This window comes from Sapajus apella, unplaced genomic scaffold (genome assembly GCF_009761245.1).
Source record: "Sapajus apella isolate SASKATOON/1434 unplaced genomic scaffold, GSC_monkey_1.0 scaffold75, whole genome shotgun sequence".
Lineage (NCBI taxonomy): Eukaryota > Metazoa > Chordata > Mammalia > Primates > Cebidae > Sapajus > Sapajus apella.
The window spans coordinates 4,829,995-4,853,822 of record NW_022437015.1 but is presented as its reverse complement, the minus strand read 5'-3'; the positions used below and the strand labels follow the sequence as shown (position 1 = coordinate 4,853,822).

At 40.0% G+C, this 23,828-nt stretch overlaps 1 protein-coding gene across 6 annotated transcripts in view; it reads right to left on the bottom strand.

Moving 5' to 3' along the window:
- The window catches only part of ATP7A (ATPase copper transporting alpha), a 154,963-nt gene that overhangs the window by 29,844 nt on the left and 101,291 nt on the right, over positions 1-23,828 (bottom strand). For all 6 annotated transcript variants that reach the window (XM_032251352.1, XM_032251349.1, XM_032251350.1 and 3 more), the window contains 8 exons: positions 21,693-21,854; positions 19,729-19,805; positions 19,300-19,525; positions 17,875-18,108; positions 16,017-16,108; positions 14,848-14,975; positions 2,387-2,541; positions 1,693-1,827 (listed from right to left, as the gene is read on the bottom strand). In XM_032251352.1, the coding sequence (XP_032107243.1) occupies positions 1,693-1,827; positions 2,387-2,541; positions 14,848-14,975; positions 16,017-16,108; positions 17,875-18,108; positions 19,300-19,525; positions 19,729-19,805; positions 21,693-21,854 (1,209 nt within the window). The remainder of the gene's footprint in view (positions 1-1,692; positions 1,828-2,386; positions 2,542-14,847; positions 14,976-16,016; positions 16,109-17,874; positions 18,109-19,299; positions 19,526-19,728; positions 19,806-21,692; positions 21,855-23,828) is intronic.

Below are 23,828 nucleotides of genomic sequence, written 5' to 3'. Positions count from 1 at the left end.
CATAAGCCGGGCATGGTGGCTCACACCGGTTATCCCAGCACTTTGGGAAGCCAAGGCAGGCGGATCACCTGAAGTCAGGAATTCGAGACCAGCCTGACAAACATGGTGAAACCCATCTCTACTATAAACACAAAAATTAGCTGGGCGTGGTGGCATAAGCCTGTAATTCCAGCTACTTGGGAGGCTGAGGCATGAGAGTCACTTGAACCTGGGAGGTGGAAGTTGCAGCCAGCTGAGATTGTTCCACTGCACTCCAGCCTGGGCGACAGAGCAAGATTCTGTCTTGAAAAAACAAATAAATAAATAAACCTGCACATGTACCCCTGAATAAAAAATAAACACAACAAAGACAGACTTTCTTTATTTACTTTGAATAGGAGTCTCACTCTGCTGCCCATGTTGGAGTACAGTGGTGCAATCATGGCTCACTGCAGCTCTTATCAGTAATAGTTTTACAGTGTAAGGTTCTTATTAAGTTCTCAACTACTTAAATATTCATCTAAGAGTTATAGATCTATACAGAAACAGAATTGGAAGGGGCTTTCATAGATATCTGGGCTTATGCTTTCATAAACTTCATGTATGTACATATTTACATGTTGTTGTTGAAAAAAACAAGTTCTTATCACACGACCAGGAAAGATTAGGTTCACAGACGCTTTGACGGGTGAGGGGGAAGGGAATTTATTGGGCAAAAAGGAAAAAGGAAAAACAACTCGGCAAAACCAGATTGACTCCTGTTAACAGGCTCTCCACCTCACCGAATGAACCCCAGGTACCACCCAGGAACAGGACAGGCTAGGTTCCTCCCCTATACCAACAGTGTGAACTTCCCAGGGCCCCACCCCCATCCTCCCAGTGCGTAGGTGGACAACATTCAGAAAGAATCAGTGCAGGGCCGGGCGGAAGGGCAGGCTTCATCTGGGAACAGCAATCCAGCTTTTCAACCTTCAGGCTGTTTTAGGCTTGAAGGCGTGGTTTTGCTGGGGGACCCCTGGCTGTCTCCTGCATCTGGCAGTATGTTAGATGCTTTCACCTATACTAATTCCGGTCCTGTATTTTAGGTATTATTTTCGCTGTTTAATAGATAAGAAAACTGAGAACTTAAAGTTTATCTATCTAGTTGGAGGTACAGTCCAGTTCTACTTTACCACTTTATGACACCATAAAGAGCATCACAGAATTATATGAGTAGGTACTAATAATATATGTGTAAAGCATTTACTAAGTTACAAATTCTTTCTAATATATTATCTTATTTAACCTTCACAACAACCTTAAGTTATGCAAAATGGGTATTATTAAAATCTCACTTTATAGCTGAGGAAACTGAAGCTCAAGAGCAATTAAGTAGTCTAAGATCACATTGATAGCAAATGACAGAGCTGAAATCCTGAGGTTTTCCTCAATATATCTATAATCCTTTGTCAAAGTAAAACCATGTCAGAAATGAGACTAAGCATAACATGTAAAAGTTTGGTATTTCCTTTTAGAAAGTCACAAGTCATAATAAATGTTTTTTTCAAAAGGAAATCGTTTATATTTATAAAAATGCAAATATTATTCTTATCACCCTCCCACTCCATCCCTTTAACGATCCTGGTAATTATTAAAGTTATTTCCACTGAATTACTATGCAAAAATCTCACAAATTGCTTTGCATATAATAAAAAGTTATTACAAGTTACTTACAGGAAAGTAGGTTTCCACAATTTCAAAATTCAGAAATCCAATTACAATCCATACCAAGAGGGTGGCAATGGAAACAAAAACAATAAAAGGAACAAAATAGCCACTGAGTTTGTCTGCAAACTGCTGGATAGGAGCCTAGAATTAAAAATAACAATAATAATAAGAAGCAGCATATCAAAGTCTTTTCTGATACTGAATACAGAGTATATTTAGGAGTTACCACAAACAGAAATATTTTAACAAACTTCATGTTAATGGCCAGGTGTGGTAGCTCACACCTGTAATCCCAACACTTTGAGAGACTAAGGCAGGATGATAGCTTGAGTCCAGGAGTTTGAGACCATCCTAGCCAACTTAAGGAGACCCTGTTTCTATAAAAAAAAAAAAAAAAAAAAAAAAAAATTTTAATTAGCTGGGTGTGGGGGCATGTGCCCATAGTCCCAGCTACTCAGGAGGCTGAGGCAGAAAGATCGCTTGAACTTAGGAGGTCAAGGGTGCAGTGAGCTATAATGGTGCCACTGCACTCCAGCCTGGGCAACAGTGAGACTCTGTCTCAAAACAAAAACAAAAACAAACAAACTCCATATTAATGCAACTAAAATTTCTCATTGGAAAACATAAAAACTAGGTGAAGATTTATACTGAGAAGGCTTTAAAGAAAATAGTTTGTGTTTCTCCTAGGGAGTTAAATTACCTTTGATGTTTGTGCCTCTTCCACAAGTTTGACAATTTGAGAAAGGGTTGTATCTGCTCCAACATGAGTTGCACGGACAAGCAGTGACCCGTTCTGGTTAATGGAACCAGCAATCACTGTGCTGCCAGGTTTCTTAGCCACAGGCATTGCCTCCCCTATATGGAGAGTAAAGATAGATTTAAGGAGTGTAAATGATCACTTTCGTGAAACATATTATTATTTGTTACTTGTCAAAAATATCTAGATACAAAATAGAATCTGAACAAATGCCTAGATGAAAGTTGCTTTCCCTTTCTCCTTATATCAGTTCTAGGTCAAACCCAGGAATATAAACCTTGAACTGGAAAAACCTGTATGGTAACTCTTGTTGGCAGACACTTTTAGAGTTTCACCCTAGTCCTAGAACATTGGTTCTTAACCTGTTGTCAAGGAACATTTAGATATGTGGGAGGGAGTTTCTGTTCGTAATAAAGACTGCATGGGATGGGGAAAGGGGTGCTACTACTTCCATTTAGTGTGCCAGTGCCAGGGTCAGGGACACTGAGTTGTACTACAGTGTATAAGAGAGTCCCCCAGAACTAAGAATTGCCCATCTAAACGGGCAATGGCACCCCTATTGAGAAACACACAGTCTGGTTGGGCACAGTGGCTCATGCCTGTAACCCCAGCACTTTGGGAGGCTGAGGCAGACAGATGGCTTGAGTTCAGGAGTTTGAGACCAGCCTGGGCAACATGGCAAAACCCCATCTCTACAAAAAAATAAATAAATAAAATACACACACACACACACACACACACACACACACACACACACAAATTAGCCAGGCATGGTGGCATGCGACTATAGTCCCAGGTACATGGGAGGCTGAGGTGGGAGGATTATTTGAGCCTGGGAAGCAGAGGTTGCCATGAGTCAAGATTGTGCCACTACATTCCAGCTTGGGTGACAGGGTTAAATCCTGTCTCAAAAAAAAATAAAGATACATAGAGTCCTAAATTATTTTCACATGGTACATAAACTCAGCTTCTTCTAGGACTATCAGAGAGTTGAGATGGGCAAGGTATTTTGGCTCTGCTTGAGATTGGCCTTAGTTACTTAAGATCACTAAAACTATGCCACGCCTATTCCCTTACAGTAGATCCTAATGTGGAAAACCTGGACTTGTATCATAGCTCAGATTAGACTAGTCTTTACAGCAGAAAGGCAGAATAGGTATTTGCCCAGGAAAATTTGCCAAAGTCTATCAAGTCTACAGGAAACCGAGACAACTTCCTTTGGTTATACATTCTATAACTAATAATCTCCAGTGATAAGAACCTTCAATAGCTAATACGGTTTGGCTCTGTGTCCCCACCCAAGTTTAATCTTGAATCGTATTCCCCACATGTTGAGGGAGGGATCTATAATCCTTACATGTCAAGGGAAGGAGGTGATTGAGTCATGGGAACCGTTTCCCCCATGCTGTTCGCGTGATAGTGAGTGAATTTTCACAAGATCTGATGGTTTTATAAGTGTCTGGCATTTCCCCTGCTGGCACTTCTCTCTAATGTTGCCTTATGAAGAAGCTCCTTGCCCCCTTCACCTTCGCCAAGATTTTAAGTTTCCTGAGGCCTCCCCAGTCAGGTGGAACTCTGACTCAATTAAACCTCCTTCCTTTATAAATTACCCAGCCTTGGATATTTTTTTTTTTTTTTGAGACAGAGTCTCACTCTGTCACCCAGAGTGGAGTGCAATGGTACGATCTTGGCTCACTGCAATGCCTCCCGGGTTCAAGCATTTCTCCTGCCTCAGCCTCCCATGGATATTTCTTTAGAGCAGTGTAAAAACGGACTAATGTAGTAAATTGAGTAAATTGTTACCGCAGGGAGTGGGGCATTGCTATGAAGATTCTTGAAAATGTGGAAGCAACTTTGGAACTGGGTAATGGGCAGAGGTTGGAACAGTTTGGAGGGCTCAGTAGAAGAAAGGAAAATGTGGGAAAGTTTGGAACTTCATAGAAACTTGTTGAATGGGTTTTTTGTTTGTTTTTGTTTTTGTGATGGAGTTTCACTCTTCTTGTCAGGCTGGAGTGCAATGGCGTGATCTTGGCTCACTGCAACTCCAGCTTCTTTGGTTCAAGTGATTCTCCTGCCTCAGCCTCCCTAGTAGCTGGGATTACAGGCATGCACCACCACACCCAGCTAATTTTTTGTTTTTAGTAGCAACAGGGTTTCACCATGTTGGTCAGGCTGGTCTCGAACTCTTGATCTTATGTGATCCACCCACCTGAGCCTCCCAAAGTGCTGGGATTACAGGTGTCAGCCACCGCGCCCGGCCAAACTTGTTGAATGGTTTTGATCAAAATGCTGATAGTGATGTTAATAATGAAGTCCAGGCTGAGGTGGTCTCAGATGGAGATGAGGAACTTATTGGGAACTGGAGTTAAGGTCCCTCATGCTATGCTTTAGCAAAGAGACTGGTGGCATTTTGCCCCCACCCTAGAGATCTGTGGAATAGCGAAGTTGAGAGAGATGATTTAGGGTATCTGGCAAAAGAAATTTTTAAGCAGCAAAGCATTCAAGACTTGACCTGGATTATTCAGAAAGCATTCAGTTTTATGTGTTCACAAAGAGATGGTTTGAAATCAAAAGGGAAGCAGCACATAAAGGCTTGGGAAATTTGCAGCCTGACAATGCAAGAGAAAAGAAAAACCCATTTTCTGGGGAGAAATTCAAGCTGGTTGTAGAAATTTGCATAAGTACCAAATGTTAATCTCCAAGACAATGGGGAAAACATCTCCTGGGCATGTCAAGAGATCTTTGCAGCAGCCCTTCCCATCACAGGCCCTGAGGCCTAGGATGAAAAATGGTTTTGTGGGCTGGGGCTCAGGGCCTCTGCTGCTTTGTGCAGCCACATCCCGCATCCCAGCAGCTTCAGCTCTAGTCATGGCTAAAAGGGGCCAAGATACAGCTCACGCAATTGCTTCAGAGGGTGCAAGCCCCAAGCTGTTTTTTTTTTTTTTTTAAGACAGAGTCTTACTCTGTTGCCCAGGCTGGAGTGCAGTGGCATGATCGGCTCACTGCAACCTCAATCTCCCCAGGTTCAAGTGATTCTCCTGCCTCAGCCTCCTGAGTAGCTGGAATTACCACACCTGGCTAATTTTTTATATTTTTAGTAGAGAAGGGGTTTCACCATGTTAGCCAGGATGGTCTCGATCTCCTGACCTCGTAATCTGCCCACCTTGGTCTCCCAAAGTGCTGGGATTACAGATATGAGCCATTGCGCCTGGCCAAGCCCCAAGCTTTGGCATCTTCCATGTGGTGTTAGGCCTGCAGGTGCACAGAAGTCAAGAACTGAGGTTTGGGAACCTCTGCCTTGACTTCAGAGTATGTATGGAAATGCCTGGATGTCCAGGCAGAAGTCTGCTGCAGGGGAGGAGCCATCATGGAATACTTCACTAGGGCAGTGTAGAAGGGAAATGTGAGATTGGAGCCCCCACACAGAGTCCCACTGGAGCACTCCCTAGTGCAGCTGTGAAAAGAGGGCCACTATCCTCCAGACCACAGAAAGGTAGCGATCCACCAACAGCTTGTACTGTGCACCTGGAAAAGCCACAGACACTCAACACCAACCGTGAAAGCAGCTGGTGGAAGCAGGGGAGGCTGTACCCTGCAAAGCCACAGGGGTAGATCTACCCAAGACTGTGGGAGCCTACTTCTTGCATCAGCATGACCTGGATGTGAGACATGAAGTAAAAGGAGATCATTTTGGAGCTTAAAGATTTAATGACTGCCCCAATGGATTCTGTACTTGCATGGGGCCTGTGGCCCCTTTGTTTTGGTCAATTTCTCCCCTTTGAAACGGGAGCATTTATCTAATGCCTGTACCCCCATTGTATCTTGGAAGGAAGGAACTAACCCGTTTTATATTTTACAGCCTCATAGGTGGAAGGAACTTGACTTGTCTCAGATGAGACTTTAAATTGTGGACTTTTGAGTCAATGCTCAAATGAGTTAAGACTTTGGGGGACTCTTGGGAAGGCATGATTGGTTTTGAAATGTGAAAAGACATGACATTTTGCAGGGGCCAGGAGTGGAATGATATGATTTGGCTCTGTGTCCCTACTCAAATCTCATCTTGAATTGTAATCTCCACATGTCAACAGGGGTAGGTGACTGAATCATGGAGGCAGTTTCCTCTATGCTGTTGTGATGATAGTGAGTGAGTTCTGATGAGATCTTATGCTTTTATAAGTATCTTGCATTTCCCCTGCTAGCACTCATCTCTCTTGCTGCCTTGTGAAGAAGGTCCTTGCTTCCCTTTCTCCTCCACCATGGTTATAAGTCTCCTGAGGCCTCCCTAGACATGTGGAACTGTGAGTAAATTAAATCTCTTTGCTTTATAAATTATCCAGTTTCAGGAGGAGGATCCAAGATGGCCGTTTAGGAACAGCTCAGGATTGCAGCTCCCAGTGAAAGCACAGAGGGTGAGTGGATGCTGCATTTTTATTGCCCACAGACTAGGAAATTCCCAGGCGGAGGAGCTCCACAGGTCACCAGCGCGGCTGTGCCGGCTGGCGCCGCTGCTTTGCCCCGCATGGCTGCTTTGTCGGCGCCCCGGAGCAGCGGTTCTCCGTATAAAATACACCGGTCCAGGTGCCCTTTTGGCTGGCGATTGGAGCCATGGGAAGTCGCCCATTCTTCTTTTAAAAAGGGAAATTGGGAAGAAAACCAGAACAGAAAATCCCAGGGCCCAGAGAAAAAAAAAAAAAAAAAAAAACACCACAAACCTCAGTGCCACTGTTTAAGCCAGCGCAGTGAGTGGCCGCAGGGGAAAACAAACAGACCCCAGTGCCTCTTCAACAGGAGACTGGAACACCAACTTAAAAAAGGCTCTGAGGCAGGGAGCCAGGCAATCAGGCTCGGATCGTCCCACCCCCAAAAACAACAGCAATCAGAAACTCTGGATTGAGAGTTTCACAGCAAGCGCAGCTGAACCCGGGACGGTCCAGCTCTGTGGGGGAGGGGCATCCGCCATTACCGAGGCAGCCCACCACTACAGAGGTAGTCAGCCAATGCTGAGGCAGCCCGCCGTTGTGAAAGCAACCCGCCACAGCAGAGAGACTCCGCCTCAATAGAGGCGGGCCACCATCGCCAAAGCAGTTCTAACTACACCCATATAAACAGGACTGCAGGGAAGTTCACTCGGCAGCTGGGCGGAGCCCACAGCAGCTCAACAAAGCCTCTACAGGCAGACAGGGACTAGGCTGCCTCCTTGCTGGGCAGGGCAGCTCTGAAGGGAAAAAAAAAAAGAGAAGGCAGCAGCATAACCGAAACTCATAAAGCCCTAAATCCCTGGGACATAGCACCTGGGAACAAAAAGCAGTTTATGAGTTCTGCTGCAGCAGACCTAAACGTACCTGCCCAGCAGCTCTGAATGAACAACAGAGCTCACAGCTCACCATTTGAGCTCCTATAAAGAAGAGACCGTCTCCTCAAGCAGCTCCCTGACCCCTATATATTGAAAGAGAGACCTCATAAAGGAGAGATCAGATTGACACTAGGCGGGTATCCTTCTGGGACAAAGATAGCAGAAGAACAAAACTGGTAACAACCCTTACTGTTCAGCAGCTGCTGCAGGTGAACCCCAGGCACGTAGGGCCTGGAGTGAACCTCAGCAGACCTACAGCAGAGGGGTCAGACTGTCAGAAGGAAAACCAAGAAACAGAAATAACCTCATCATCAACAAACAGAACGTCAATCGGAAAGATTTGAGACCCAATCTGAAAGCCAGCAACTACAAAGTCGACAGGTGGATAAACCCTTAAAGATGGGAAGAAACCAGCACAAAAAGGATGAAAACACCCGAAACCAGAACACCTCTCCTCCTACAAGGGATCACAACTCCTCACCTGCAAGGGAACAAGGTTGGATGGAGAACGAATGTGATGAAATGACAGAATCAGACTTCAGAAGGTGGGTAGTAAGAAACTTCCGTGAACTTAAAGAACACGTTCTAACCAAATGCAAAGAAACTAAGAACCTTGAAAAAAGATTTGACGAAATCCTAACGAGAATGGACAAAATAGAAAGGAATATAAGTGAATTGATGGAGCTGAAAAACGCAGCACAAGAACTTTGCGAAGCATGCACAAGTATCAACAGCAGAATTGACCAAGCAGAAGAAAGGATATCAGAGATTGAAGGTCAACTCAATGAAATAAAACAGGAAGGCAAGACTGGAGAAAAAAGGGTAAAAAGGAATGAACAAAATCTCCAAGAAATGTGGGACTATGTGAAAAGACCTAATCTACGTTTGATAGGCGTACCCGAATGCGACGAAGAGAATGAATCCAAGCTGGAAAATACTCTTCAGGATATTATCCAGGAAAACTTCCCCAACCTAGCAAGGCAGGCAAACATTCAAGTCCAGGAAATATAGAGAACACCACAAAGATATTCGTCAACAAGAGCAACCCCAAGGCACATAATCGTCAGATTCACCAGGGTTGAAATGAAGGAAAAAATGCTAAGGGCCGCCAGAGAGAAAGACCAGGTCACCAACAGAGGGATGCCAAGCAGACTCACAGTGGATCTCTCAGCAGAAATCCTACAAGCCAGAAGAGTGGGGGCCAATATTCAACATCCTTAAAGAAAAGAACTTTCAACCCAGAATTTCATATCCAGCCAAACTAAGCTTCATAAGTGAAGGAGAAATAAAATCCTTTGGGAATATGCAAGTACTCAGAGATTTCGTCACCACCAGGCCAGCTCTACAAGAGCTCCTGAAAGAGGCTCTACACATATAAAGGAACAACAAGTACCAGCTCAACTAAAGGGCAAAACACCCAGCTAGCACCAAAATGGCAGTATCAAATTCGCACATAACAATATTAACCCTAAATGTAAATGGACTAAATGCCCCAATCAAAAGACACAGACTGGCAAATTGGATAAAAAGACAAAACCCATCGGTGTGCTGTATCCAGGAAACCCATCTCACATGCAAGGATACACAAAGGCTCAAAATAAAGGGATGGGGGAAGATTTACCAAGCAAATGGCGAGCAAAAAAAAGCAGGAGTTGCAATTCTCACCTCTGATAAATTAGACTTTAAAGCAACAAAGATCAAAAGAGACAAACAGGGACATTACATAATGGTAAAAGGATCAATGCAACAAGAAGAGCTAACGATTCTAAATATATACGCACCCGATACAGGAGCACCCAGATACATAAGGCAAGTTCTTAATGACTTACAAAGAGACTTAGACTCCCACACAATAATAGTGGGAGACTTTAACACCCCATTGTCAATATTAGACAGATCAACCAGACAGAAAATTAACAAGGATATCCAGGACTTGAACTCAGACCTGGACCAAGCAAACCTAATAGACATTTACAGAACTCTCCACCCCAAATCCACAGAATATACATTCTTCTCAGCACCACATCACACCTACTCTAAAATTGACCACATAATTGGGAGTAAATCACTCCTCAGCAAATGCAAAAGAACGGAAATTGTAACAAACAGTCTCTCAGGCCACAGTGCAATCAAGTGAGAACTCAGAATTCAGAAACTAACCCAGAACTGCACAGCTTCATGGAAACTGAACAACTTGCTCTTGAATGTTGACCGGATAAACAATGAAATGAAGACAGAAATGAAGATGTTCTTCGAAACCAACAAGAATGAAGACACAACATACCAGAATCTCTGGGACACATTTAAAGCAGTCTCTAGAGGAAAATATATAGCAGTAAGTGCCCACATGAGAAGCAAGGAGAGATCAAAAATTGACACCCTATTGTCAAAACTGAAAGAGCTAGAGGAACAAGATCAAAAAAACTCAAAGTCTAGCAGAAGATAAGAAATAGCTAAGATCAGAGCAGAACTGAAGGAGATAGAGACACAAAAAACCCTTCAAAAAATCAATAAATCCAGGAGCTGGTTTTTTGAAAAGATCAACAAAATAGACAGACCACTAGCCAGATTAATAAAAAAGAAAAGAGAGAATAACCAAATTGATGCAATAAAAAACGATAAAGGGGATATCGCCACAGATTCCACAGAAATTCAAACCATCATCAGAGATTATTACAAACAACTCTATGCACATAAACTAATAAACCTGGAAGAAATGGATAAATTCCTGGACACCTGCCTCTTCCCAAGCCTAAACCAGGAAGAAGCCGAAACCCTGAACAGACCCATAACAAGGTCTGAAGGTGAGGCAGCAATTAAGAGCTTACCACCCAAAAAAAGCCCAGGTCCAGACAGGTTCACAGCCAAATTCTACCAGACATACAAAGAGGAGCTGGTACCATTCCTTCTGAAACTTTTCCAAACAATACAAAAAGAGGGATTCCTTCCCAAATAATTTTATGAGACCAACATCATCCTGATTCCAAAACCCGGCAGAGACTCAACAAGAAAAGAAAACTTCAGGCCAATATCCATGATGAACATAGATGCAAAAATCTTCAATAAGATACTGACAAGCCGATTGCAACAGCACATCAAAAAGCTTATCCACCATGATCAAGTAGGCTTCATCCCGGGGATGCAAGGCTGGTTCAACATACACAAGTCTGTAAACGTAATTCACCACATAAACAGAACCAAAGACAAAAACCACATGATTATCTCAATTGATGCAGAGAAGGCCTTTGACAAAATTCAACAGCCCTTTATGCTAAAAACCATCAATAAGCTAGGTATTGATGGAACGTTTCTCAAAATAATAAAAGCTATTTATGACAAACCAACAGCCAATATCATACTGAATGGGCAAAAACTGGAAGCATTCCCCTTGAAATGTGGCACCAGACAAGGATGCCCTCTCTCACCACTGCTATTCAATATAGTATTAGAAGTTCTAGCCAGAGCAATCAGGCAAGAAAAATAAATAAAGGGCGTTCAAATAGGAAAGGAGGAAGTCAAATTGTCTCTATTTGCAGACGACATGATTGTATATCTAGAAGACCCCATCGTCTCAGCCCCAAACCTCCTGAAACTGATAAGCAAGTTCAGCAAAGTCTCAGGATACAAAATCAATGTGCAAAAATCACATGCATTCCTATACACTAATAACAGACTTAAAGAGAGCCAAATCAAGAACAAACTTCCATTCACAATCCCCACAAAGAGAATAAAATACCTAGGAATACAACTAACAAGGAACATAAAGGACCTCTTCAAGGAGAACTACAAGCCACTGCTCAATGAAATAAGAGAGGACACAAACAGATGGAGAAACATTCCATGTTCATGGTTAAGAAGAATCAATATCATGAAAATGGCCATACTGCCCAAAGTAATTTACAGATTCAATGCTATCCCCATCAAGCTACCAATGACCTTCTTCACAGAACTGGAAAAAATCACCTTAAACTTCATATGGAACCAAAAGAGAGCCCGTATAGCCAAGTCAATTCTAAGCAAAAAGAACAAAGCAGGAGGCATCACACTACCGGACTTCAAACTATACTACAAGGCTACAGTAATCAAAACAGCATGGTACTGGTACCAAAACAGAGATATAGACCAATGGAACAGAACAGAGGTCTCGGAGGCAACACAACATATCTACAACCATCTGATCTTTGACAAACCAGACAGAAAGAAGCAATGGGGAAAGGATTCCCTGTTCAATAAATGGTGTTGGGAAAGCTGGCTAGCCATGTGCAGAAAGCAGAAACTGGACCCCTTCCTGATACCTTACACTAAAATTAACTCCAGATGGATTAAAGACTTAAACATAAGACCTAACACCATAAAAACCCTAGAAGAAAATCTAAGCAAAACCATTCAGGACATAGGTGTAGGCAAGGACTTCATGACTAAAACACCAAAAGCATTGTCAACAAAAGCCAAAATAGACAAATGGGACCTAATCAAACTCCACAGCTCTGCACAGCAAAAGAAACAGTCATTAGAGTGAATCGGCAACCAGCAGAATGCGAAAAAATTTTTGTAGTTTACCCACCTGACAAAGGGCTGATATCCAGACTTTACCAAGAACTAAAACAGATTTACAAGAAAAAAACTAACAAGCCCATTCAAAAGTGGGCAAAGGATATGAACAGACACTTTACAAAAGAAGACATACGTGAGTCCAACAAACATATGAAAAAATGCTCATCGTCACTGGTCATCAGAGAAATGCAAATCAAAACTACATTGAGATACCATCTCACGTCAGTTAGAATGGCGATCATTAAAAAATCTGGAGACAACAGATGCTGGAGAGGATGTGGGGAAATAGGAACACTTTTGCACTGTTGGTGGGAGTGTAAATTAGTTCAACCATTGTGGAAGACAGTGTGGCGATTCCTCAAGGACCTAGAAATAAAAATTCCATTTGACCCAGCAATCCCATTACTGGGTATATATCCAAAGGATTACAAATCGTTCTACTATAAGGACACGTGCACACGAATGTTCATTGCAGCACTGTTTACAATAGCAAAGACCTGGAACCAACCCAAATGCCCATTGATGATAGACTGGATAGGGAAAATGTGGCACATGTACACCATGGAATATTATGCAGCCATCAAAAACGATGAGTTTGGGTCCTTTGTAGGGACATGAATGAACCTGGAAACCATCATTCTCAGCAAACTGACAGAAGAGCAGAAGATCAAACACCGCATGTTCTCACTCATAGGCGGGTGTTGAACAATGAGAACACATGGACACAGGGAGGGGAGCACTACACACTGCGGTCAGTTGGGGGGAAATAGGGGAGGGACGGTGGGGGGTGGGGAGCTGGGGAGAGATAGCAAGGGGGGAAATGCCAGATGTGGGTGATGGGGAGGAAGGCAGCAAATCACACTGCCACATGTGTACCTATGCAACAATTTTGCATGTTCTTCACATGTACCCCAAAACCTAAAATGCAATAAAATAAATAAATGGGGGAAAAAAGAAAAAAGAAAGTTTGTAATATCTGAAAATAACAAATAATGTTATAACCACCACCCTCATTACCCCAAAACTCAGAATTAATGAGTGTCAACATTTTGGGGTATTTCCTTCCAGTACATATGTCTTTGTATATCTGTATGTTTTATATGGTATATACAAGAACTTCATGTTCATGGTATACATATATAGATGTATAGATATATGGTATAGATAGATAGATAGATGGTATATATATATACCTCAAACTGTATTGTAGAAATTTCCTTTCCTTAGATACAGTTCTAATTTTGAATCATTACATAGAATTCCGTAGTATAAATGGATCATAAGGTATTTAACCAGTGACTTACTATAAACCTTTCAACTATTTCCAAAGTTTCATTATTACAAGAAAGAAACAAACAAGCCCTTTCAAAAGTGGGCAAAGGATATGAACAGATACTTTACAAAAGAAGACATACATGAGGCCAACAAACATATGAAAAAATGATCATCATCACTGGTCATTAGAGAAATGCAAATCAAAACTACATTGAGATACCATCTCATGCCAGTTAGAATGGCGATCATTAAAAAATCTGGAGACAACAGATGCTGGAGAGGATGTGGAGAAATAGGAACACTTTTACACTGTTGGTGGGAGTGTAAATTAGTTCAACCATTGTGGAAGACAGTGTGGCGATTCCTCAAGGACCTAGAAATAGAAATTCCATTTGACCCAGCAATCCCATTACTGGGTATATATCCAAAGGATTATAAATCGTTCTACTATAAGGACACATGCACACGAATGTTCATTGCAGCACTGTTTACAATAGCAAACACCTGGAACCAACCCAAATGCCCATTGATGATAGACTGGACAGGGAAACTGTGGCACATATACACCATGGAATATTACGTAGCCATCAAAAACGATGAGTTTGTGTCCTCTATAGGGACATGGATGAACCTGGAAACCATCATTCTCAGCAAACTGACACAAGAACAGAAGATCAAACACCGCATGGTCTCACTCATAGGTGGGTGTTGAACAATGAGAACACATGGACACAGGGAGGGGAGCATCACACACTGGGGTCTGTGGTGGGGAACTAGGGGAGGGACAGCAGGGTGTGGGGAGTTGGGGAGAGATAGCATGGGGAGAAATTCCAGATATAGGTGATGGGGAGGAAGGCAGCAAATCACACTTCCATGTGTGTACCTATGCAACAATCTTGCATGTCCTTCACATGTACCCCAAAACCTAAAATACAATAAAAAAAATAAAATAAAATAATTTAAAAAATAAAAGTAACCACAAAATAAAATAAATAAATAAATAAATTACCCAGTTTCAGGTATTTCTTTATAGCAGTGTGAAAACGGACTAACAGCATAACTAAAACCACAAAGTAAATCTGAGAAAACTGATTTAATGTAGTCTTAAAATGACTTTTTCTCTTTGTTCATAATTTACTTATTCATAGCTTCTACAAAAGTGCTTCACCTTTCATCCCTATTTTTCTTGATATTTTGGTCATGATCCTTTGAAAGAACATACCTGTGATGAGGGACTCATCTACCATAGAATGTCCTTCAATAACACGACCATCCACTGGAAATTTGCCTCCTGGAACCACTTTAATGATGTCTCCACGCTGTACAAGTTCCACATCCACTTGTTCTTCACTGGATATAAGTTAACATAAAAAGCATCATGATAATATGCTTCCTACCCTGACCTCTCCATGCAAGCTTTTTTTTTAGTTCACGTCAAGCTTGTGGCTCCATAATTACTAATAATGGAAGCTAGAACCAACATTTAAGGTAGGAACTACTATGTCAGTTTTGCTTACTGTTAATGAACAGCATAGTAGCTGGCACAAACTAGGCACTCTAAATATTTTTTTGGACAGTCATTAAATTAAAAAGTGAAATTTAAAAAAAATAATGTAATGGGTTTCATTTAACTAAAAATGTATTTAGATTTGTCTAAACAATTTTATGAGTATAAAAATGAGAAAAACAAAAGAATGAAATCTAATCAAGTCTTTAGCTTTATCTTCCAACTGACAAGTAACACAGGAGCTACAGAACAAGTTAAATGAAACCACAAGGAAGCAAAGATACAAATTCAGATTGTGGGATATTCTACCGAACAACTGATGGCTATTTTTTCAACAAGTCAATTGTTCTTGGGGGAGGAGGGAAGGAAGGAGAGTGAGAAGAAAGAAGGGAGGAGCTGTTTTAGATTAAAAGAACATAAGCCATATGATAGTCAAATGTGATGATGCACAGATCTTGTTTGAATTCTATTTCGGGTAAAGAGACTTAAAACATTTTGGAGATAACAGGAGAAATGTGAATATGAAAATTGGGTCTTATGTGACATTAGGGAATTAATGTTCATTTTGTTAGGTACAATATGGTAGTATAGTTATATAAGAATACGTCCTTCTTTAGAGATAATACAGAATAGTTAGCAGTAAAACAATATGACTGAAATTTGGTTTAATACTACAAACAAGAAAGAAAGATAAAAATAGATAGATGAAGTATGGCAAAATGTAATTTTTGTGAGATGAAGATAGTGGCCCCAGCCCACTATCATGAACATAATCTATCTCTGGGAGATAGATTACGTGAATTCATGATAGTCCTTTTTCTACTTCTGTGTATATTTGAAATTTTTCTTAAGTTAAAAAAAAGAGGAAGAGGGAAGATAAATACCTCAGGAGGATTTTATCAGAATCAAGAGTTACAATAGTTGCTTCTGTAGCTTGTAGTGAAATTAGTTTTGCAAGAGCCTCTGATGTTTTGCCCTATAAATTAAAACAAACACATTGAAAATGCTAAGGAAGAAAAAGTTCAGGTCTTAACGAAAATAAAAATACAATCTTTAGCATTTACCCAAAAGACAGCTTTAGGAATATTAATTTGTTCAAACTAGAAAATGTTTCACTTCAAAAAGATAAAGTACACAAAATACTTTATTTTATTTTTTGAGACAGAATCTCACTCTGTTACCCAGGCTTGAGTGCTGTGGCACGATCTTGGCTCACTGCAACCTCCAACTCCCAGGTTCCAGCAATTCTCCTGCCTCAGCCTCCTGAGTAGCTGGAATTACAGGCACGTGCCACCACACCCAGCTAATTTTTGTATTTTTAGTAGAGACAGGGTTTTGCCATGTTGGCCAGGCTGGTCTTGAACTCCTGACCTTGTGATCCACTCACCTCGGCCTCCCAAAGTGCTGGGGTTACAGGTGTGAGCCACTGTATCCGGCCTAAAAGTGCACAAAATATTTTTTAAAGTATTATTAGGAGGGCCAGGTACAGTGGCTGACGTCTGTAATCCCAGCACTTTGGGAGGCCAAGGCAGGCAGATCACCTGAGGCCAGGAATTTGAGACCAGCCTGGCCAACATCCCCATCTCTACTTAAAAAAAAAAAAAAAATTAGCCAGGCATGGTGGAATATGCCTGTAGTCCCAGCTACTCGGGAGGCTGAGGCAGAGGTTGCAGTGAGCCGAGACTGTGCCACTGAACCCTAGCCTGGTGAGAGAGTGAGACTCTGTCTCAAAAAAAAAGGTATTATTAGGTATAATTTATGAAGAAATTATATAAATTAATAAGAAAAACATGACGAACCCAATAAACACACAGGCAAAGGGCATGTATAGCCAAATCATTCAAAAGGAAATATAAATATATGATGATGAAAAAATGTTTATCCCCACCATTAATGGAAGAAATATAAACTAAAATAACCCTGTAATACCATTTAATGTCTATTAACTTAGCAAGAATTTGGAGGGGATGTGATGCTGTTGAAGTTGTAGTAAAAATACTTCACTGACATACCCTTGCTGGCAAAAACTGTTACAACTTGTAGCATGCACCAGAGAAATATTTATGCCCTTTAACCCACTAACCACATCCTTTGTAATGTCTTCTAAGACATTAGCTCAATGGAAATGACAAACTATTGGACATGAATATGTCTGATGCAGGATTATCTAAAAATAAAAAATTAGAAACAATTAATGGTAAACAAAACCTGAACAGTTTAGTAAATTAGAGCAAACTGACTTGACAGACTTAGTCAGAAAATATTAGATAATTATCTAGACTATAAAAATGGTGAAAAACTTGATAATGTTAAGCATACAAAGTAGTATGCATACTATATTTGCAACTCTGTTAAATAGAAAGGTACGTCAAATGGAATTAGAAAATGATTTACATTATAGCAAGGGAATATGGGTGAATTTTTTTCTAACATTATTTTAAACCATGTGGTCATGTCAATTTTTCAATTAATGATGTGATATAAGTAAGTAAGTGAAAAGTACTTCTCATTTGTCTCTCTCTCTTATAATAAACAGACATATTATACTATCTACAGTATTAATTCCGTATTTGGTAAATCTTCCAAATGGATATTTAACTTAAAATATTGCCAAAATTAAAATATTTCTTTCAATAAATGGTTAACTACACAACAACATGTATTTCCAATGACTGGCCTAAAAAATATTACGGTCATTTATCCACCCAACATTTTAACAAATGTCATCCTTTCTTACTTTACCTTTGCTATATGTTCCAGCCATCGGCCTAGTGCAATAAACACAAATAGCATAGGAGGTGTGTCAAAGAAAGTAATAGGGTTCACTTTGGCTCTCTCATACATTGCAACTAGAAGAATAACCAAAGAGTAAGCAAATGCAATGGTGGTTGCCAGCACAATCAGTACGTCCATATTTGCTGTCTTGTGCTTCAGTGCTTTATAAGCCTGAATGTAGAAGTACCAGCCTCCGAAAAACTGCAATATAGAAATGATAATCATTGAATTTTTTAAAACGCTGAAATTCAGATATATATCTCAATAACTTAAAGTATCAATATTCTCTTTCTTTGGCTTTTAGTTAATCCATAAACACTAAAGGGACATTAAACCAAAACAATAGTGTTTATATTTCAATAGATGTACATGTAGAAGGAGGTATTCAAATAGCTGCACAAGCCTTTGGGGGCTATCATCTATGATCCAATGGATATTCCATAAGACAAAGAAAATCAGATATTTCTTCTTTTTTTTTTTAAGAGACAGTCTTGCTATGTTGCCCAGGCTTGTCTCAAACTCCTGGCCTCAAGCAATCCTCCTGCCTTGGCCTCCCAAGTAATTGAGATTACAGGGACGAGCCATCAGACCCAGCAGATTTTTCTTTTCGAGGCTAGCAAAAACAAGAACTAGGGAAGGAATCACATTTTCTTCAAGGATTTTTTGTATAAAACTCAACCATCTTTCCAAAAGTCAAACTAAGTGGTGTATCACAAGCTATCAAATCCGTTGGCTGTCTGTATTGGTAAATATAACTGGAAAGCTTATTTCATTAAAACAGAGAAACTAAGATTTTTAAAAAATCATTATTGCCTTTTATAAAGATTAGATAAAATTTATTTGATAAAAGCGTTCTATTCCACAGTAAAAGTTTATCTTGAAAAAAGAGCTTAAAACATACAGAAAGTAATGAACTAAAGTGCCAGGAAGAAATAACAAGAATAAAGTCATTGAGCCGGGTGCAATGGCTAGCACCTGGAAGTCCCAGCTACACAGAAGGCTGAAGCAGAAGAACTGCTTGAGCCCAGGAGTTCAAGACTGCAGTGAGCTGTGCATATACCACTGTATTCCGGCCTGAGTGACAGAGCTAAACCCCATCTCTAAAAAAAAAAAAAAAAAAAAAAAAAAAAAATTTAAAAAATAAAAGAAAGTTATATATAGTAGCAGATATAAATACCAAATCCAGAAAACTTAAACTCTTTCTTAGGGGTTAAATGGCATCTATTATATACTTAAATAACTACTTAGTTGAAGATTATTTTTGTAAAGCATATGGCATAAAATAATCAAACTTCTGGCTAACATCTATTTTGCAGTTGAAAACAAACCTTGCCTGCCAAATTTTGCTTATTTTTCATTATTAACAAATATATTTGCTAACAATTCACTTGCCTGTACAGGTACACACAATAAAAAGGACAGCAAATTCATAATGGACAATCCTGGCAGAATCTGGCGCTCCAAGAACATAGAAGAATGAAAGTTGATCATTTCTTCTTTACTCATGTTTTGATTATGGTGAAGAGTTGCAAAGTGGTGGTCCATAACCATCATATATATCATCAGCCCCATTACAGGAATACAAAAAAACAGACTCACAAGAAAAGACCGTCTCCATCTTATATGGAAAAAATAAGAAAAGAAAAATCATGTTCATCAATAGCTAATGGATAAAGATTCTATATACTATAGAGAAATATACATTATGACCATTTCATCCAGTATAAGGATGATTTTATAAAAACTGACATGCAAAAAGGATGTTACATTTGTAACAAGGAGTCAAAATCTGTTTTTTAATGACACTCCAAAAGTACTTACTGTCTTATTTCTCGTTTATGATCTAGGTGACTTGCTGACCGATCCTTCTTGACCAAAGAAGCTTCAAAGCCTAAGCTCTAAGGAAATTCATGAGAAAAAAGTTATTTCACTGAATATATAAATATTATGTAGAGAAATTCTAAGCCATGGTATTGTCATTAAGGACACTTCAATTACTGAGGGCAAGTCACTCTGGAGAATACAAAGATGAAGATGTGCTTCCTGCTCTTGATTATCTTTGTTTCTAATCTTTCATCAAAGAAATGAATATTTCCCTAATTCTAGTTAATATCTAACCTATATGTAACAGTTTAACTCAAGTACAACCGTCTTCAGTAGATGTTCTCATTAATAGGCCATAAAAGCTTGCACCAGGCCGGGCACAGTAGCTCATGCCTGTAATCCCAGCACTTTGGGAGGCTGAGGTGGGTGAATCACAAGGTTAGGAGTTCGAGACCAGCCAACATGGTGAAACTCCATCTCTACTAAAAATACACAAAATTAGCTGGGCATAGTGGCAGGCGCCTGTAATCCTAGCTACTCAGGAGGCTGAGGCAAGAGAATTGCTTGAACCCAGGGGTGGAGGTTGCAGTGAGCCGAGATTGCGCCACTGCACTCCAGCCCAGGCAACAGAGTGAGACTTCATCTCAAAAAAAAAAAGAAAAAAAGCACCATACTAAATATATTATTCAAGGCCTTACATGTGTAGTATTTACTTTTGTTTTCTCAGAAAAAGAACATGAACAAAAATCCTTTACCCCAATAAAACAAAGTATAAAAAAATAAACTACCCCTAAGCAAGACTTATCTGACCATAGATAGTACTACACATTATACTTCCAACTGCTAGGGGAAATATTGCCATTTTACATTTGTTAGCAGTGCAGCACAGTGAATAGAGCAAGCATGAGCTTCAGAGTCAGAGTACTTACGCTCAAATCCCAGTTATGACAGTTACTAGCTATGCGACTTTGGATAAGTAACTTCTCTTAACCTGAGTTTCCTCACCTCCAAAATGAATATAACCACACTGCTGTGGGAATTAAGGTTGAAGCTTTGCAATCTTGATAACTGGCACATAGTAGGTACTCAGTAACACTAGTTTCACAAAAATGGTAATGGTAATGTCATCTATACTAATAGGATCTTAACTGAACTATTAAAATGCTTTAAATCACTTGAATGCCAAGTCTATAACATACTGAAACTTTTAAAATACATTCACATGTATTACCACTTAAGATTTATTGAAGAACACAGGATGAATCTGTCACAAAGAAAGGGTTGTGTGTGTTTGTTTTAGAGACAGGGTCTCTCTCATGGTAACCTTGAACTCCTGGGCTTAAGCAATCCTCCCACTTCTGCCTCTCAAGTGGCTAATAGTATGGGTGCATGTCACCAGACCTGGCCAATTATTTTAATTTTTGTTGCAGAGATAGGGTCTTGCTCTGTTGGCCAGGATAGTCTTGAACTCCTGGCCTCAAGTGATTCTGCCGCCTAGGCCTCCCAAAATGCTGAGATTATAGACATGAGCCACTATGTCCAGCTGGGTTTGGTCTTTTAAATTTCTTACTTTAACTTAAAAATAGGTCTTTCCTTTTGACCTAACAAACAAAAGACCATCAAGCAGATGTTTCACTTTCTTAGTAACTATATGAATCTCATTTATAACAAATTAAACTTTATATCCATTTTCTAAATATTTTAAGTGTTTTGTGGTTCTAACTTAAGTTTGTTCCTGATTAATAGTGTAAATGTACTTTTGCCTAACTTTTCCTGAAAAAGACCAAAAAAAAAAAAAACACAGACACATTTACAGTAAATTTTGAGACAGATCTTGTTTGAAGTATTCAAAGGAGTTTGATTTTTTTTTCATTGCCTCTATCTGATGCAAACCAGAAATTATTCACCGGAGTGCTGATTAAATAGGTAAGAACACAGAAACATAAATTCTTGGCACTTACTTCAATTGTATGGATAATATCTCTGGGACCAATAATTTCAGGGTCATATTTAATATGTGCTTTGTTGGTTGCCAGGGCCACAGAGCAGTATAAGACCCCTCTGTGTTTAGTGAGAGTAGACTCTATTTTATGTACGCAGGAGGCACACGTCATTCCTCTCACCTGTTAAAGACAAAGAATTTGTTATTCAGGAATATACTTTTTCCACCATTAAACATGAGTTATCACTTTTTTTTTGAGACAGAGTATTGCTCTGTCACCCAGGCTGCAATGCAGTGGTGTGATCTTGGCTCGCTGCAACACCTGCCTCCCAGGTTCAAGTGATTCTCCTGCTTCAGCCTCTCAAGTAGCTGGGATTATAGGCATGTTTCACCACACCTGGCTAATTTTTTGTCTTTTATGTAGAGACTGGGTTTCACCATGTTGGCCAGGCTGGTCTCAAACTCCTGACCTCAAGTGATACACCCACCTCGGTCTCCCACAATGTTGGGATTATAGGCGTGAGCCACTCTGCATCCGGCCTGAGTTACCACTTTTAACTAAAAAGACTCATGGGATTGCCACACAAGACTTAATTGCATTGCTAGTATGCTTTATATATGATCATTAGAATGCCATTTTTATATCACATTGAACAAATATATAGTCCCAGATAGAAGAGGATCTCATTAAAAGTTTCCCAGCCGGGCGCGGTGGCTCACACCTGTAATCCCAGCGCTTTGGGAGGCCGAGGCGGGTGGATCACGAGGTCAAGAGATCGAGACCATCCTGGTCAACATGGTGAAACCCCGTCTCTACTAAAAATACAAAAAATCAGCTGGGCATGGTGGCGCATGCCTGTAATCCCAGCTACTCAGGAGGCTGAGGCAGGAGAATTGCCTGAACCCAGGAGGCAGAGGTTGCGGTGAGCCGAGATCGCGCCATTGCACTCCAGCCTGGGTAACAAGAGCGAAACTCCGACTCAAAAAAAAAAAGTTTCCCAAGGCCAGACACGGTGGCTCATGCCTGTAATTCCAGCACTTTGTGAGGCCAAGGCAGGCAGATCACCTGAGGTCAGGGGTTCGAGACCAGCCTGACCAACATGGAGAAACTCCATCACTACTAAAAATACAAAATTAACCAGGCATGGTGGCACATGCCTGTAATCCCAGCTACTCAGGAAGCTGAGGCAGGAGAATCTTTTGAACCCAAGAGGCGGAGGTTACAGTGAGCCGAGATCGCACCACTGCACTCCAGTCTAGGCGACAGAGCAAAACTCCATCTAAAAAAAAATAAAATAAAATAAGCCTACTCATTCTTTTTAACAGCTACTCAGCATCCCATGATACAGATATATCAAACTTTATTTAGTCCCTAATGACTGAAATTTCGTTTTTCCCCATCTTTTGCTATTGTAAATAATACTATAATGAACATCTCCGCATACATGTCATTTCATACATAAGCAAACATGTTTGTTGGATAAATTCCTACAAGTAGAACTCCTGGGGCAAAGACTATGAGCTATTTCAACTTTCACAGATATTGCCAAATTCTTGTTGGCAGCCTGTATTAACGTACACTCCACCAGGAACATAAGAGAGATCGGAAACATCGTGTTAACAAAATTGTTAATTTTACCAATCCAATAGGTGAAAATGGTATTTCAGTGCCATTTTAATTTGCTTCACTCATTACAAATGAAGTTGAATATCTCTTCATGTTTAAGAGGTATTGTTTTTGCTTTTCTGTGAACTGACAGTTCATATCCTTTATCATTGAAAAGAAATTTGGGGTTGCTGACTCTTGTCTTATTGATGCATAAAAGTTCTTTATATATTAAGAAAATTAACCTTCATCTATGATATGAATTACAATTATTTTAATTGCCTTTTGACTTTCTATTTGGTGTTTTTCTCCCAAGAAGAAATGGTTAGGTGTCTGAATTCATCAATCTATTAATCTTTTCTTTTATTGGTTTTGTATCACATTTTAGAAAAATGCTTCCTACTCCAATATTGTTTTTTAAAATGATGAATTAGATGTTATCATTGGCAAAAGCTAGATGAAGGCTACATGAAAATTTTCTGTACCATTTTTGCACTTTCTTGTGAGTCTAAAATTATTTCAGTGATGAATTGATGGATTGATGTATGA